General features: G+C 48.6%; 1 protein-coding gene and 1 long non-coding RNA gene across 7 annotated transcripts in view; one reads left to right on the forward strand and one right to left on the reverse strand.

The window, feature by feature from the left end:
* The window catches only part of LOC106023121 (H-2 class I histocompatibility antigen, Q10 alpha chain-like), a 71,109-nt gene that overhangs the window by 24,456 nt on the left and 30,145 nt on the right, over positions 1–16,508 (forward strand). Inside the window, exons 1-2 of one of the 6 annotated variants that reach the window (XM_040732123.1) lie at positions 15,766–16,025; positions 16,227–16,496. The exons of the other annotated variants lie outside the window; for them this stretch is intronic. Of the exons in view, the coding sequence (XP_040588057.1) occupies positions 15,956–16,025; positions 16,227–16,496 (340 nt within the window). The 5' untranslated portion in view covers positions 15,766–15,955. Of the gene's footprint in view, positions 1–15,765; positions 16,026–16,226; positions 16,497–16,508 lie in introns of those variants that run through there. 6 annotated transcript variants of the gene reach the window in all.
* Positions 13,584–16,306, reverse strand: LOC121134235. Its single transcript, XR_005871284.1, has 2 exons — positions 16,211–16,306; positions 13,584–14,922 (listed from the first exon to the last, which is right to left on the reverse strand). It is a non-coding gene; the product is annotated as an uncharacterized LOC121134235 (long non-coding RNA).

Here is a 16,508-nt window from a genome sequence, read left to right on the forward strand (position 1 = left end):
TTCCTTAGGTCATTAAGGTGATATATTGTCCCTTTAAAGACACCCTCCTTTGTGGTGGGATCTTGTCCTGGATTGACTAGTGGGTATGGTCCACACACCATGTAATATTAGTCCAGTCTACTTAGGGTTAAAGGAGGTGCTGGGTTTCCTTTCAGGTCTGCTTATGGCCTTGAACCTGTATCAATAATCAAGTCATTATCAAGTTCCCCTTCTTGGAGGGGATAATGCATCCAGATTTCAGTTAATCAGATCAAGTTCTGGATTTGCCCAAGATTCTTGGTGAGCAGTCAATGGCTAGAGTATGAGAAATTTTCTTTAAAAAAAGTCAGTCAAGATAAGGTGCAGGGTGCATTGTAACACCCTTTTTGATAAGGTGCATCCATGTTACTGGATTATTTAGGTGAGTCCTTGGCACTTTATGGCAATGTTGTCATCCTTTTTAGCGTGTTGAAGATGTTGGGTTGAATGAAGTGTGTGTGAGAGCCACACATCTGGTACTCAGAATGTCACTTATATCAATCATTATAGGAAGCATAGAGGGTTAGTCCAAGGCTATACGTGACAAGTGTGCACTGATGTCTTGGTTAGGTGTAAAATAAGAACTGAAATTAAGGCCTTGTTCAGAGAACCTCATGGTACAAAGTACAACCACGGTGTTGTTTAACTTTAGATTGGCAGTGGGTTCAGGCTTCTTTGGGAGGGGATTAATCTGTGCTGATATTACATTAGTTTTTCTGCCAAAATTTCGTCATTGTTAGGATCAGGATTGTCCTGGGCACACTCATTTTCTTGGTCTGGCCCAGGCCACTTTCTCTTGATTGGCCAAGGACAAATTCTCCGGATAATTGTGCTCAGGCTCCTTTAGGGTCAGGGGTTAGCCCAGGCCCACATCTCTTCTTGCTTTGGGCCCGGGCTTTTTCAGGGTCAGGATTGGCCTGGGCACACTCATTTTCTTGGTCTGGCCCAGGCCTTTTCCTTTGATTGGCACAGGCATAATTCTCTGTATAATTGTGGTCAGGCCCCTTTAGGGCCAGGGGTTAGCCCAGGTCCACATCTCTTCTTGCTTTGGGCCTGGGCCATTTCAGGGTCAGGATTGGCCTGGGCACACTCATTTTCTTGGTCTGGCCCAGGCCTCTTTTTTTGACTGCCCAGGCCAAATTCTCTGGATAATTGTGCTCAGGCTTCTTAAGGGTCAGGGGTTAGCCCAGGCCCACATCTCTTCTTGCTTTGGGCCCGGGCTATTTCAGAGTCAGGATTGGCCTGGGCACACTCATTTTCTTGGTCTGGCCCAGGCCTTTTCCTTTGATTGGCCCAGGCCAAATTCTCTGGATAATTGTGCTCAGGCTTCTTTAGGGTCAGGGGTTAGCCCAGGCCCTTGTCTCTTCTTGCTTTGGGCCCGGGCTGTTTCAGGGTCAGGATTGGTGTGGGCACACTCATTTTCTTGGTTTGGCCCTGGCCTCCCTCATTTGATTATCCCAGGCCCATGTTTCCTCTCTAATGGGCCTTGGCTTCTTTAGGTAAGGGAATTCCTTGGTTTCCGGTATCTTCTGATTTGGGGTCCAGCCTTTTTCAGGGTCAGGGTACCTGTTTATCATTAGGGTGGAAGTAGTCGATCCTTTCCAGCTGATGCTTGCCCAAATCTTTGACTAAATCTTGGTCTATCTTCAGCATTTCTGAAAAATTAAAAGAAAAGCCAGGGGGACTTTGATAGTGGAAAACACTAGCATCTTAAATGTTCTCAGAACATTATTGACCTGTCCTCGGGGAAACATGCACAGACACAGACACAAGTAGCCCACAGTTCACATGAAATAATTATACATTATACAAAGATGATATAGGTAGGAGAGAAAGCTGTTTGGGTAAGTCCTTCCTGTTGCACAGCTGACTGTCTATGGTGGATAGGTACTTGTGAGCTCATGTGGAACGTCTGTTGCTTCTAGGTTGTGAGATACTCATAGGAGAGTCCCACCAAACACCATGGTATATTTCCTTTCTGTGGTCTGAACGCTTGATGGAATATCACAGTTAGATGAAACAGCAGAGGTTAGTCCTCCCATCATCTATAGGATGCCTTGCTAAGGCATACATGTCTCTATAGATCATCAAAAGATCTCTTTGCTGTGTGGGGATGGCATCCTCTCTCTGAATGTCATACATGGCCATGTTCTGCTAGGGTATTTCTCTGATCCTTGTTTTTGTAACCCATCTCATGGTCATATCTGCCATGTCAATTAAACACCCCTCAGACACCGAATCTGCCTTTGTCACCCCTTTCCAGAGAGCCCCCTGCCAAGTACACTGGTTTGAGATCACTTCTTCACCTACAGAATTTTCTGCAATCACTTACCTGAAATACATCTCTGCCCACCTTCTCCTGTGCTAAAACCTGGTCCACTATACTGGACTCTGCTGCCCTCTGAACTGGGTCACACCCTGAACTATGACAGTGACCCCTCATGTGAGGTCACAGAGGCCAGGCCTCACTCTGTCTATGAAACTCAAAGGCTGTCCATGGGCACAGATGTCTTTTGGGCTGGTATTTAGGGGAAGTCCCTGAAGGCTTCTCTTAAGATCATTCTTGGGAACAAGCTCACATCCAGTCTTTCTCCTCCAGGGAACTTCACCCCTGGGACCAGCATGTTCAGTAGGGAAAGGTCATACTCTACCCTAATGTGCACAGTTCACCTCTTGGTGTCTCATATCTGCTGCTCAGTTTATTAATAAGTTTCTCTTTTCAAGAGATTTTAAGTGTGCCATCTGCAGTATTTTGGGTATCCAGCCGATGGAAAATGTTTGGGTGCAACCTCTCCCATTACCACTATTAAACATAGCTTGCAAGTGTATTGCCCAGAAAGCAGGATGTCATGAAATTCCCTTACCTGGTCCTGCCTTGAAACAGTCAATGACTTCTGAGAATGTCACTCTGGAGAGCTGCATAACAGCAGAGCTTCTTCCTGTTGTCATTTGGAAACTGGAATTCCAAGGCAGGTGCTGGCTCTGTCTCAGCAACTGTCACCTTTTCTCACAAACACAGGTGGAGGTTAGTTGACAAAATTTGACAAAATCCACTCAGACATACACCCAGATTCAACCACAAATATATTAACACAGGTCTCACAAGTAAAAGCTTAAGTTTGAAAATAAGATGGATCGAGTATGGCATTAGTGTTTGTGGCCATTCTGGGAAGGGCCTATGAGCCCAATGTAAAGATGATTTCCAGGAAGGTGCATGTCTAGAGAAGCACCCCTACCTGTGAAGCATGTGCTCCCTGTGGGGATGTCACAAACAGGTGGGTGGTGCCAGTAATTATCATTAACATTCTGTAGGCCCAAGCCTTAAGTGGTTGACTGTGCACTGAGTTGACACTCTCTTAAGAGGCCTCTCTTCATTAAATTTTACATATAATTTAAATGTAAATATGGATAGGTTAGGGAGATGGCTGTAGTTCTGTTTCTTATTGTGTCCCTGACTTCAGCCATGCTGGGCCCAACACATAGTTATAAAAGATAAGGATTGTGCTGTCTAGAAGCAAAGTCCCTTCATACCCCTGCAGTAATGAATTTGATACACTCCCTACCTGTCCTGACACTGTGGGCTGCCTTAGCTGATGGTTGGCTTGGGCCTACTAGCAGAGTTTATTCTGCACCAGCCTGGAGACTGAAGTCTTCTCAGGTGATACAGGCTGGGTGTGGACATCCCATGGCCTCATTCTCCAGTGAGTTGTGGGTGTTGTCTTCCTGAGTCCTTGTTATACTAGTTCTCTGTCACACATCTTACAGATACTTACTGCAGCTTTTTTACAGCTATAGCACAGGTCCTGTTAAAGAACCACATTGTGGCTCATATCCTTTATCATCCCTGCCTTCCAGTATAGCACAGTGAGGTTAAATTATGCCCTCCTCCCAGGAAACCTGTGTATATTTCTCCCTGCACAGAGCCTAAAGCTTCCTCAAAACACATCCAAGTGTAAAGGTGTATAAACACAGAATTAGAAGGGAGAATACTGCCATTGTGCTTCCTGTGACAGGGACATTGGATTCTGTTCCCAAATTATGGCAGCTGTCTATGTCTATCTTAGTATTAATGAAAACATCGTTACCACCAGGGACCAGAATTATCAGGGAAGAACAGATATCAGTGCCAGGGATACTTTGCCCACACTCCCTGAACTACCTACGTGTGATTGTCTAATGTGGGCACACAAACAGGAACCCTCAGTCCTTATCACCTAGGTCAGAGGCTGGAGTCCTGGTGCAGATCCACTTATGTGGCTTCATCCAAAGGCCTCTCTCTCTGTGAGTGGAGGGGTTTCTCTACATGTGGTCTTGAAGGGCCACCCCCAGTGCTATGAGACTTCTGACTTCTGCTGTTTCTAGTTCTTCTTAGGATGAGCTCTCCTCAGGCTGGGTCATTTCAAATATGTTTCATTGTCCCCATTTAAGATTTCAATAAAGAAGTGCCTTAAACTGAGTGAGTCACTCACATGATTAATATCAGGTAGTGTCCATCCGAGAAAACAGCTCAAACTTACCCAGTCACATGCACTTGCTGTGGTTCAAGCCCTCCTTCTGGACTCTGGCTTGTCCTCAGGTAAGACCCAGGCATTACTAGGGCAGGGTTCTATTGTGAGGTGACAGAGGCCTCACCCACCTCATTCTGAGAATCCCAGGTCATCCAGACCTCAGTTCTCTCCCAGCCTGACCCATCCTTGTTCTTTGCCAACCTATGTGCAAACATCCCTGGAAGCACTTAGCTTTGGGAAAGCAGCTAGAATTGTCTCAGGGATATTTCCGTGAGCATGCATTACATTTCTGTCCTGTCATTCCTCCATCTTCCCACAGGTACCATCTCCCTTGAGAGGAAGAACACAGTTGACAGTGCTGCTTCCTCAGCTCAATTGTCTAAAACTCACATCTGCCTCATCATGTCAGATTCTTCATAGTCACCATGGTGTACTGCTGGCACTTAGGCTGTGGGGTACCATCTTCTGTGCCTTCTACCTGGCTCCAACAGTAGCCATATCTTAATTTCTACTTAACTCTCTGCATCATTGATCTTGAGTTTGGTTGTGAGTTATTAGCTTGTTCTTGTCTGGCATTCCTGTGGCCCTGGGTTTTAGAATGAACAGCACAAAAATACATATATGAATAATGAATAAATACATACAGCATGGATGATTCACAATAGAGTTGCAGGCAGAGCCCACCTTGTGAGGTACAGAGACCCATGGAAGCACAAGGTTTTCCTTGTCCCAATCAGCTGACCTTTCACTCAAAAAGCTGTGTGCAGATGATCAATCTGTCCAGAAATGTGCCAAGCCCTTTGTGCCCAGGTGTGTGCAGCCTATGCAGTGGTATTCAGGCTTTGTTAGCCCTGTTGGGACGTGAGACTCTTTGGAGTAAATCCTCGAAGCCTACTTTCTAATCATTTGTGGCAAATGGGTGTTACTCCTGTTGCAGAATTTGGCAAGTTAAAATATGTGCACGTGGCAGTTGATACGAATTCAGGCTTCTTGACAGCCATGGAGCAAACTTGAGAAGCCATTTAGCATGTGATGAGTCACTGCTTAAAATGTTTGCTTACCTGGGAGTTCCAAAAGTGATAAAAACAGACAATGGATCTGGATATACTAGTAAAGCATTTCAACAATTTTGTACTCAATAGAAACTGATCACAAAACAGGCATTCCTTATATTCCCCCAAGGACAAGGAATTGTGGTGCATGCTCATAGCTCCTTGAAAACTCAGCTTCAAAAGATAAAAAGGCAGGGTGTAATGTCACCAGTCTCCACACGATGCATTAAATCATGCACTCTTCATTTCAAATTGTTTAAATGTGGATGCTACATTTTAAATGTGGGGCAATCTGCTGTAGACAGATTCTGTCATGATGGAACTCCAGCCACTTTCGCTCAGGTCAAATGGAGACAGTGCAAAAGACCTGATCCTGTCCTAGTTTGTGGTGGAGGGAACATTTGTGTTTTCTCACAGGAAGAGAACAAAACTGTCAGAACGTTTGGTGAAATGCATGGAGCAGAGGAAAACAAGACCTGAAAACTGAGGAGGCCCTGCCCAAGCCAGCTTGAGTGAGACACACTGAGACAGTGTTCCTGACCCTTGATGTCATCGAATCTACAGTCTGAAGAAGAAAGAAAACAGTCGGTTTGAGAATTCCAGTTTTTCAACAAACCTGCTACATCGACTTGCCAGACCCATGAGTTTTCATCCAGGAGCTGGAGCCCACAAAGAACTGGATGACTTTGCCATACCTTGAGACACAGAACTTGTTTTGCCAGTTTTTCCAATTGGGAAAAGGATTTCATTTAGGACAATAGAACCGATATTACAAACTGGATGGGCAGCAAAAGCCCCTCCTCAGTGTTTGACTAGGACATAGACAAAAAGTTTTACTGTTAATATCCAAGGACTGTGATACTTCAAACTTGATTTCGGGTTTTTACATGTAGCAGAGCATTGTCCTTTAGACAGGGAAAAAGGAAGAAGTCTAGAATTGTGGGAGTTGTTCACTCTCCACCCATCGTGAGAACATGTCATTGTCCTTTGATTGAACTGTAATGCTGAGAATTGCAACCCACCCAATCTGCATGTTTCTTGTTCCTACTCATACCGGAATTGGACATGTTTGTAACCTTTGCCATGCTGTGCAAATGTTTATGGATATAAGCCTTCAGAGCTATTCTCACAGGAATGTGATTGGTAGCTTATAAGTGTTTTGGTGTAATGTGATTAGAAAGGCAGATTTAGACTTTGGTATAGCCAGAAGCACTCGAGACATTCCCACCCCAGGTCAAAAGGCCATTTTAACGTGGTTCATCACCACCTTTTGCAGGAGATTGCTGCAGCCGTGAAAGCACTAATGCTGTCTGGCATTGTCAAGCTTGCTGGTGAGCTCCCATTGAAAACTTGGCTTGGAGGCTCCTGGCATCTGACTATGTTCCATCCCCTGCCCAACATTCTGTGTTACAGAGGCTGGTTTTGGCAGCGATAAGTAAAGCCTTCTTCCCTCCAGGCAACCTAAGACAGAGCACACATGATGGAATTTGTGATTTGATGATTGATGAACTCTGGTGGACTGAAGAAGGCCACCTAAGTCAGGCACAGTCATCTGTCCTGTTGCACGAGCACAGGCAACATTTTATTAATGTAAGAAGGAGGAGTTGTCAGGCCCCAAATATAATATTTCAGACATATGTCTCTCCTCAGCCACAAAGTTCTAGGATCTCAGAACTCTTATTGAGTTTTAGATGCTGACTGACTACCTCCTGGTGCCTGAGTTTGGTGGGGAATGGCTCCCAGTTTGTAGAACATAAGACCTAGGCCTGGGTGAGCCAACACACACCCTGAAGGCTAGTGAGTCAGTGCTGATATGAAGTGTCTGAGAGCTTGAGTATGTGCAGTTTAGGGGTGTGTCTAGGATTAAAGGACATATTTCATATCAGCTACATATACATGATAATAGATGTCTTCTGCCAGTACCCCCGCTTTTGGAAAGTTATTAAAGATGATGCTGGAATAAACCATGGTCTCCAGTATTGACTGGGAGCCCTCCTGAGATGACCAGATGTCTCTGTCTCATGCTTCATGTCGTTGGGTAGCTAGGCCTTCTCTCATCCACTCAGGGCCTGACCCAAGACTGTTCAGCTGGTTCTGATTACAGCCCCCAAAGTCATCATTCCAGAATAGATGGCCAGTGCAGCGTGGGACTGATACAGGCCAGACCCCAGTAATAGGGTAAGGAAGGTGCGGTTGTAGAGCTAGGATCAAGAAAATCATAAGGGCCGGGCGGTGGTGGAGCACGCCTTTAATCCCAGCACTCGGGAGGCAGAGGCAGGCAGATCTCTGTGTGTTTGAAGCCAGGCTGGACTGATAGCCTCTGAAACAATACAGAGAAACCCTGTCTCGTAAAAACCAAAAAAAAAAAAAAAAAAAGAAAGAAAGAAAGAAAGAAAGAAAGAAAGAAAGAAAGAAAGAAAGAAAAGCATAAGGGCTTTTGCAGAAGGCAGGGTCAGGGCAGAGAGCTGGGTCATGATCAACCCAAACCTTGCCTTCCTATCTCTTCCCTTCTGAGAGCCTCCTGAGTCCATCACCACCATCATGACCATTGTTGGTGCCGTCCTGGAGCTGGGATCTTAGGTTTTATCTTTGGAGCTGATGTGATGTGGGTGAGAAAGAGCACAGGTATGGAGGGCAGGGGCTGCATTTTGTGGGTTTTTGTTATTGTTTTTCCATTTAGCACCATCAACAAGAGTGCGCGCGCGCATGCACACACACACACACACACATACACACCAGGGCACACCTTGCAAATCTCTGGGTCTGTGTGCTAACAATCACCTTAGTGTAAAGCACAGGGAAAATGTAAGAGAGACTCATAGCTGGAGTGCTGGAGACATGATCCTCAGTGGTCAGAGTTCAGAATTAGAGGGGAAGGCCCTGCTGAGGACTCCCAGCCTGGAAAAGAGTTCATTCCCAGCATGCCTCTCAGCTCTGTCTCCTGACCCACACCTGGTCTGCTGTCAGTTCTGGAAACTTCCTGGGATTCAGAGCATCCCTGGCCTCCTGGCTTAATTTCCGACAGGTGGAATCACTGGACTCTATGCCCAGACTCCAGGCATGTTTGGGGAAGACATGGCCCTGAGGCCTTTGGGTGGAACAGGATTTGGTGGGGAGTTCAGCCTGTCTATACTTCCTCCTGTACACAAACCCTCCTAAAGCTCTCGGTGTGTATTGTTAATTATTAACCCTGGGCAAACACAGCCCAGAGCTCTGGTGTATTTCTCACAGCCTGTGAAGAGGACATGCTGAAGATGAAATGGGGTGGGACAATGGAACATGAAGGGTTCACAGGGACACTGAGAATTTGGACTTGTGAGTGACTGACAGGTTGTTCTGATGTTGTCTTCACAGTGATTGTTCCTGACTCTTGTTCTGTAGTGTGAAGACAGCTGCCTGGTGTGCACACAGTGACAGAACCCGTGTTCAGGCCTCTCCTGTGACATCCAAAGCCCCTCAGTTCACTCTCAGCAACCATTTCTCGTGTTCCCTGTGGTCCTATGGGTTCAATGTGACAAACTGGTGAGCCCAGCCCAGCCCATGCCTGCACACCAGGTCCCTGTCACTACACTGCCCTGTGTTCTACTCCACAACCACCCTTACTTATTCAGCAAACTGGAGGGGACATCTCCATCCTGTCACCTCCATGCTGCCCTGAGCTGCAGCTCATGACTTCCTCACTGAAAATAATAGTCTGAATATGAACTTGATGGTTCAAACTCTTCACCTGAGGTTTGATTGGTGGATAAATTTTTCTGGGGAAAATACATGGCAGCATGGAGAACCTTCTGGAATCTGTGTTCACTGTGCTGTGTGTATGCAGTGAGACAGGATGAAGCAGAGGGAACTGAGTGTGAGCAGGGCTGTGCACAGCTGGTGCTGAGTGTGTTGTGGGCTTTGATGTGGTCACTCCTCGTCTCTGCCACGTGCTGGCTCTGGTCTTCTCTTTACTCAGTGGGCCCACATGCTGACAGTGGCTGTGAGCAGCATGACCAGAGCCTTGTCCTGTCCCTAGGATTAGGAGAATCCAGGGCAGCTGTGACAGGTCATCCCGGCTCCATCTGGGCTGCAGCTCTCCTACCTAGTTTATGTGAAGGACTAGGTCTGTTCTCATTCAGATGGTGCTGGTGTCCTTCTTCTGTGGGGTCCCAGGATGTGCCAGCTTGGGGATCAGGGTCTAGACACACCACCCTGGGTGGATAGGAAGAAGGTTCCTCTTACTTCTCTGAGAGGAAAGCTGTAATAAAAGCCATTGCACATCTTTAATCCCAGCCCTTGGAAGGCAGAAACAGGTTAAACTGTAATTTTTGGGACAATTTGGTCGTAGTGACTTCCAGAACAGAGCCAGAGCCACATAAGTATATCCTGTGTGAAAACAGAAACAAACAAACATAATAAAACAAAACAACAAAGCCACTACAGCTCCAGGAAGTCTTTCCGAGGGTTCCCCACCTTGATACCCTGAGGATGGGGAGGGACTGGAGCACTAAAATCCTCTGGCCCAACCACACATGGGAAGAGACAAAGGGAGTGAGTGTGGCTGAGAAGTGACTACAGTTAGGTAGGTAGGGGTGAGGAGGTAAGGGGCATCTGTAAGGTTTGGTGACTAGAAAGCAACAACAGGTTATAGCTTTCAGACAGCTGGAAGGCAAGATCCTACATGTTTTTGCCACAGAAAGTACACACTGTTGGGGAAGCCCTGTGTATGTCAATAAAGCACTGTTGGCCAATAGGGAAGCAAGATAGATGGGACTAGGAGTCAAGGAGGAATCTGGGAAAGAGAGGCAGAGGCAGAGACAATGCAGCCTCCAGAGAAATAAGAGGTCCGGATCCTTTCTCTGGTAAGAGAAATACCTAGATTAACAATTATGATTTAAATACGTAAGTCAGAGATAGCCAGTAAGAAACCAAGCAAACAGCCAATAGCTTCATAATTAATATAGCCTCCTGTGTGTTTATTTGGGACTGATGCGGCTCTGGAACCAGGCTGGTGGGAAGGCTTCGCCCTACAATGCACCTTTGAGGAGAGGTGCTCATTCCCATTTATCATGTACACATCTGGAAGCATCACAGGATGACAGTCCGGGAAAAGGTACAACTCCCACGTTTGCTTCAGTATTTACTGAGGAACCTGGGCAAAGGGCTGCTGACCTCCAATGGAGCCACCAGCTCCAGTTTGCCCAGGCAACACCTATGCAGTGAAAACCGCAGCAGGAGATTGGGCAGCCTTGGGGCAGACCAGGCACCAGGAGGTAAAGGAGGTGCAGGGCAGCCCCAGGACTGCCATTGGGTCCCAGAGGCTGCCAGGGTTTTGGCCCTGGCTGTGGCAGTTCACATTTCCAGGATCCTGATCCTTCCCACCAGGACCCCAGTCTGAAGCTTAGGTCCTAGTGGCTCCCAGAGGGCTTGCTTGGCTACTAGGGCTGGGGACAGATTGGGCAGAGGACTAGGAGGGACCAGCATGGCGTGTCCCACCACCTGACACTTAAACCTGTGGGCCTTGGACTTGGGGCCCTGGAGCAAGATCCCCGCTTTAGTCCTCCACCAAGAAGCCATCAAGAAATGAGGAACTGTTGCTGCCCGGCTCAGGTGAGCAGCAGGAGCAGATGGCTCAGTCAGCTCTGAGTTCCTGAGCTCACTGGAGGCTGAGCTGTTGCCCTTGTTGGAGCACTGGCAGGACAACCAGAAGCCCTGCCCTCTGGAGTTGCTTGAAGCAGTGTTTTGGTCCACAGAATTCTGGACTGAACTGGAGAGGACACAGCCTCATGGTTCTGGGTGGGAGGAGACAAGCTTTGCTGTGAGTTCTTATGTTGGAGCCCTGTGCTTTCTCAATGCAGTCATCACTCAGAGTGAGGCCAGCAGCACCACGACCTGATGGACAGCATCGGTGTCACCGGGGTCTTGCTCTTCCTGGCTCGTGGGGACTCATCACCAAGGTCCCCTGATCCTGTGTAACAGGGCTGCTCTAGGCAACACCTACCCTCCACTCTGCCAGGAGCTGACCCCAGACTGGCGCTCAGCTGCCAGGACAACCAGAATCCATTCCAAGTTGCCTGCTGTGCTTGGGCGGCAACACCTGCATCCAGAGCCTAAACTGCCATCTCATGGACCGGATGCAGGAGCTGCCAAGGCGGTAGTTGCACAAGCCCCACCCCCACACCACAACCCCACCTGCCACTGTGGCTTCAGCTTGTCCCACATTTTGCTGAGCCAGCAGCTCACAGCCAGGGAGGACCAGGACCACCTAGAACTGCCTGGTACAGGATGGAGTTCATCACAGGCACAAGGACAATCCAGGGGACCTGAGAGTCTCCATTCCCTGGTCTGCATAAGACCCAAGCCAAAGGACACTTCCCTCACTCTTTTTGGATTTAGTTTGATGTGGACCTGGGGGAACCTTGGATGGTTTCTCCAGTAAGAATATCTACTAAATTCATCCTCAGTAGCTTTCCATCCCTAGGTCCCAGCAATTTCAGCAAGGAATATGTCCCTGAGATTCCATGGCAGGCTACAAGCACCTTTGCTCCTAAAAAGCCTAGAGGGAACCACCTAACCAGCAAAAGGCCATCAACAGCCCACCTTGTGCAGTGCAGTCTGCAGGGTGCTGAGTCTCACAGGGCCTCCAGCTGCAGGAGCTGGTCTTGGACACCAAGAGCCCAGGAGACTCTGAGGACTTGTAGCTGTCCCAGAGGAGCTGAGGTCAAAGTTGACAGCAGGGAGGACTTCACCTCTTGTCACCTGGCTGCCTTCTTGGTGCCTTTCCTCATCAACTCTCAGCTCTCCATGGCCCCTAGCCTCCAGGTGAGCCATGTCCGGCCTGGATGCTGTGGCCATGCTGCTGCCCTGAGCTGACTGTGGGCCTTGTATGAAGCTTGAACTCCAAGGAATCCAGAGAGAGGTTTCTGTGTGAGAGGTGGCCTGTTGGTGTGACATAGTGACTCATGCTCAGCTGCTCTGCAGACTGTAAAAGTGAGTGCCAGAATAGGTTGAAAGTTGCTGGCATCCCCACCTTTGAAGACAGCCAGGGAAAGCAGCAGACAGTGCCTCAGAAGTTGGTCACCTCAGCCCTGACCAGGACATGGGTTTTCTCTGTCCTGAATGTGCTCCAACACCACTGCTTCCTGCGGCATCTGACAATCCAACCCTGCCTGGGTGAAATGCTGAGCTCCCTGGAGGTCTCTGAATTCTTCCCTTAGTCTTTCAGGAAGCCTGAGGCATCTGAGGTCTTGAGTTTGAACAGTAATGTGTGCAGTGAGAAAGACACCAGAAGGTAGAGTTGACTCCAGGTGTGGCTGTGGGTGCTGAGGGGGAATTTCCAGGCTGTCCTCAGACATCTCTGTGTTGATGAGGACTACAGTGATGTCTTAAAGTGACAGAGGTTTCTGAGATTATTAGCAGCCACAGCCAAATCTGTCCTGGGAAAGTGAGGGTAAATTTGAGCAGCAGTTGAAACCGGTATATGACAGCAGAAAGAAACAGCCATGCTCACAGAGTCATAGACCACAGGAAGCAATGAGGCTACAAAGGGAAGCTGGCATGCCATGCTGAAAAGGTGTGGGGTGAGCATGTGTTTCTATCCATGCACTCATATGAGCATGAGAAGACTAAGAGAGGCCTAGATGAGCAGCTCTTAATGTAAAGAGATCTCAGGGAGGAACAGCAGGAGGAGTTGGTTCCTCCAGGCAAGGTAGAGATAAGGACTGGTTAGCACAGTGGTGACAACATCTTCCCTGTGACAGAGACAAGGCAGACATTAGATCACACAGGAAAATGCTCCTGAGGAATTAGGGGACAGGAAAGAAGCCACACTGAGAAGGGAGGAAGCTGCAGCATGAAGCCAAGAATCTGGGGCTGGGGTCCAGGACTGTTGTTTCCCAGTGCAGATGGAACCCTGGGCAGCCTGTGAGGACAGCTGCTGGTGACTGGAGAGAGGACTGGGAAGAGAGTTGAGAGGAGGTGGAGTCTTCTGAAGGAGACAGGAGGGGCGGGACTAGGAAGTGTTCTGTGGGATTGAATGGACACTGTTTATTAGAGATTTCTCAGACATGACAAGGGCACTTGCCTGAGGCACTGTATGTGGCCCTGGAATTGGAGAGTCAGAGGGGGGTTCTTTTTATCTAATAGAAGTGTGGGCTTGCATGATGAAAGTGCCCACAGAGTGGACTTTCCTGTGACCTTAATACAAAATAGGAGTTTGTTCAAAAGCCTGCCTTCCGCAAGACCTTTTTCACCACCGGCAAGAAGGCATGAAGATAGGACTTTAGTACATGCTGTCAGGAGAATGCAGGAAGTCACAAGTTCACCATGCCAGGGGTTCCACAGAGAATGGGTTTGGGAATAGGTGTGGTGATGCATGCCTTTAATGCCAGCCCTTGGGAGGCAATAGCAAGTAGTTTGCAGGCCAGCTTAGTCTTCATAGACAGTTCCAGGTCAGGTAAGGTTACTTAGTGAGACCTTACCTCAAAAATGAATGAATAAATACGTACATAAAACAGCAATAATAAAAAGAGGAAAGCTGTGTATGGAGGAAATTGTTAACTTGAACCATAAGTGCAGTGGCTGAGAAAGCACAGCCTGCACGGCAGGAGTCAGGGCAGGAAGAGTTTGCAGTCATCACCAAGGGCTGAGTTGTGTGGTTTGAGGTCATGGCCTCTGCAGAAGGCAGGGGCTGGGGACAGAAATAATAGGAAAACAATGAAAGTCATAGTGGTTAAAAGTGACAGCATGGAGTGACTTCAGGAAGATGGGTCAGGATTCTGGTCCTCGTGATTGTGAATCCCAGAAGTCTGTATCCTGGATAAACCCTGTGCCTCTGTGGAGGGCACTTTCCACAGTTTTAGTGACCTTTGTTTAGCTGAGGTCTGAAAATATCAAGTCACACATGACAGATAAAAGTGACATTGCATATTAGATTTTGACCTTTCTGCCTAATGAAATCTCTGTCCTGCCAGTCTATGCCACCTGGCACAAGAATCATCCTCTGCCCTGTGTCCACCCCTGTCCAGAGCTGAAGTACTCAGGGTCCACTCAGTGTTCAGATCCACTGTCCACACTGCACAGGGCTGAGGTGCTCAGGGTCCACTCAGTGTTCAGCTCCACTGTCCACACTGCACAGGGCTGAGGTGCTCAGGGTCCACTCAGTGTTCAGATCCACTGTCCACACTGCACAGGGCTGAGGTGCTCAGGGTCCACTCAGTGTTCAGATCCACTGTCCACACTGCATAGGGCTGAGGTGCTCAGGGTCCACTCAGTGTTCAGATCCACCGTCCACACCATGCACATCCATCTTCCTGCTCTCATCAGCTCCTGTGTCATCACTGCGAGTGTGAGTGCGGGACAGACAGCTGTGGGTGGGAGGGGCCTGCTCTGTGAAACTGTTCACGTCTTTCTGTTAAATACTTTATTTTATTATATGTGCTCTGTCAGGGTGTTTGAACCCCAGGGACAGGGGTTACCGACAATTGTGAGCTGCCATGTGGAAGCTGGGAATTGAACTGCAGCTCCCTGGAAGAGCAGCCAGTGCTCTAAACCATTACGCCACCTCTGCAGCCCCAATTGCTCACTCCTTCATGTGCCTGATTTATTAATTAAACCGGATCCTAGGAGCATCTACACAGTAACAAGTGGAATATGGGCAGCCTTCAGTGTTGGGCTGCATTCAGGCACTGCAGGGAAGGGGACAGCTGAGTTGAAGCTATGCTCTGCCTTCAAACAAAGATCATCCTAAAACACAGCTGGGGTCAGGGATGCCACATCTGGGAAGAAACACTTGGAGACTCTAGGTCCCGCATATGACTGTTTAACCCATTCATTCACATGTGGAGAACTCAGATGCCCAACCAGTTAGGCTTGGCAGTGTGAGCGCCCCCTGCAGGTGGACACAGGATCTGGTCTTAGTGGAGTATGTGTGGTGCCTGCAGGCCAGGGCATCTGCTTTAAAGAGAAATCATCTCTCCCCTGCATTCCTGAGCAGCTCAGGGTCATCAAGGAGAGTTGGGAGTTGAGACAGGAAAGAGAAAAACAACTGTGCTTATGCAGATGGTTTTCCTGGGATTACCATCTGACAGACTCTGGGCCAGGGTTCAGGGAGACAGTATTACACCCAGACTCTTTCAAGGTGGAAGGAGTCAGGACAAAGTCCCAAGTCCTCATATTGCTCTCAGGGTCTAAGAGCTGAATGTGGGGTTCCTGTTGGGAAGTTTAGGCTTTTGGTTTCACTTCCTGCTCTGTCAGTGGCTGTTAGGTTGGTCAGCCACAGTGACAGCAACCTCACAACCATAACAGGTTTCTAGAGAACCTGGTAGAAGTCTCTATGAAGACAAATTACAGAGCACAGGGCCATATAGGGCTGTGCTTGGGCTCCCCCTAACCCTTAAGATGGGGATCCCTGTGCTCTGTGCCCTCTTGCTGATGGCTGCCTCCCAAGCCCCGACCAGGACCTATGCTGGTGAGTGCAGGCTCAGGAGGGAAAAGACCTCTGTGGGGAGGGGGGGGGCGGCACCAGGAAAGCTGTGTCCCTGCATCGCCCAGCCAGACCCTCCTGCCTCTTCCCCACCGTCCTAAGCTCTGTGCCCAGCTCCCCTCCAGGCCTGAGTACCAGCCTGGGGTCCCTGGAGGAGGTCAAGGTCTCACCATGCGCCACACCCAGGCTCGCACTCGCTGCGGTATTTCTACATCATCGTTTCCCGGCCCGGCCTCGTGGAGCCCCGGTACATGGAAGTCGGCTATGTGGACGACACGCAGTTCGTGCGCTTCGACAGCGACGTGGAGAATCCGAGATATGAGCCACGGGCGCCGTGGATGGAGCAGGAGGGGCCAGAGTATTGGGAGAGGGAGACACGGGGAGCCAAAGACTGGGAACAGATTTTCCGAGTTGACCTGAGGACCCTACTAGGCTACTACAACCAGAGCGAGGGCGGTGAGTGAAGAT

The sequence above is a fragment of the Mesocricetus auratus genome, unplaced genomic scaffold, assembly GCF_017639785.1.
Source record: "Mesocricetus auratus isolate SY011 unplaced genomic scaffold, BCM_Maur_2.0 Super-Scaffold_100027, whole genome shotgun sequence".
Taxonomy (NCBI): Eukaryota; Metazoa; Chordata; class Mammalia; order Rodentia; family Cricetidae; genus Mesocricetus; species Mesocricetus auratus.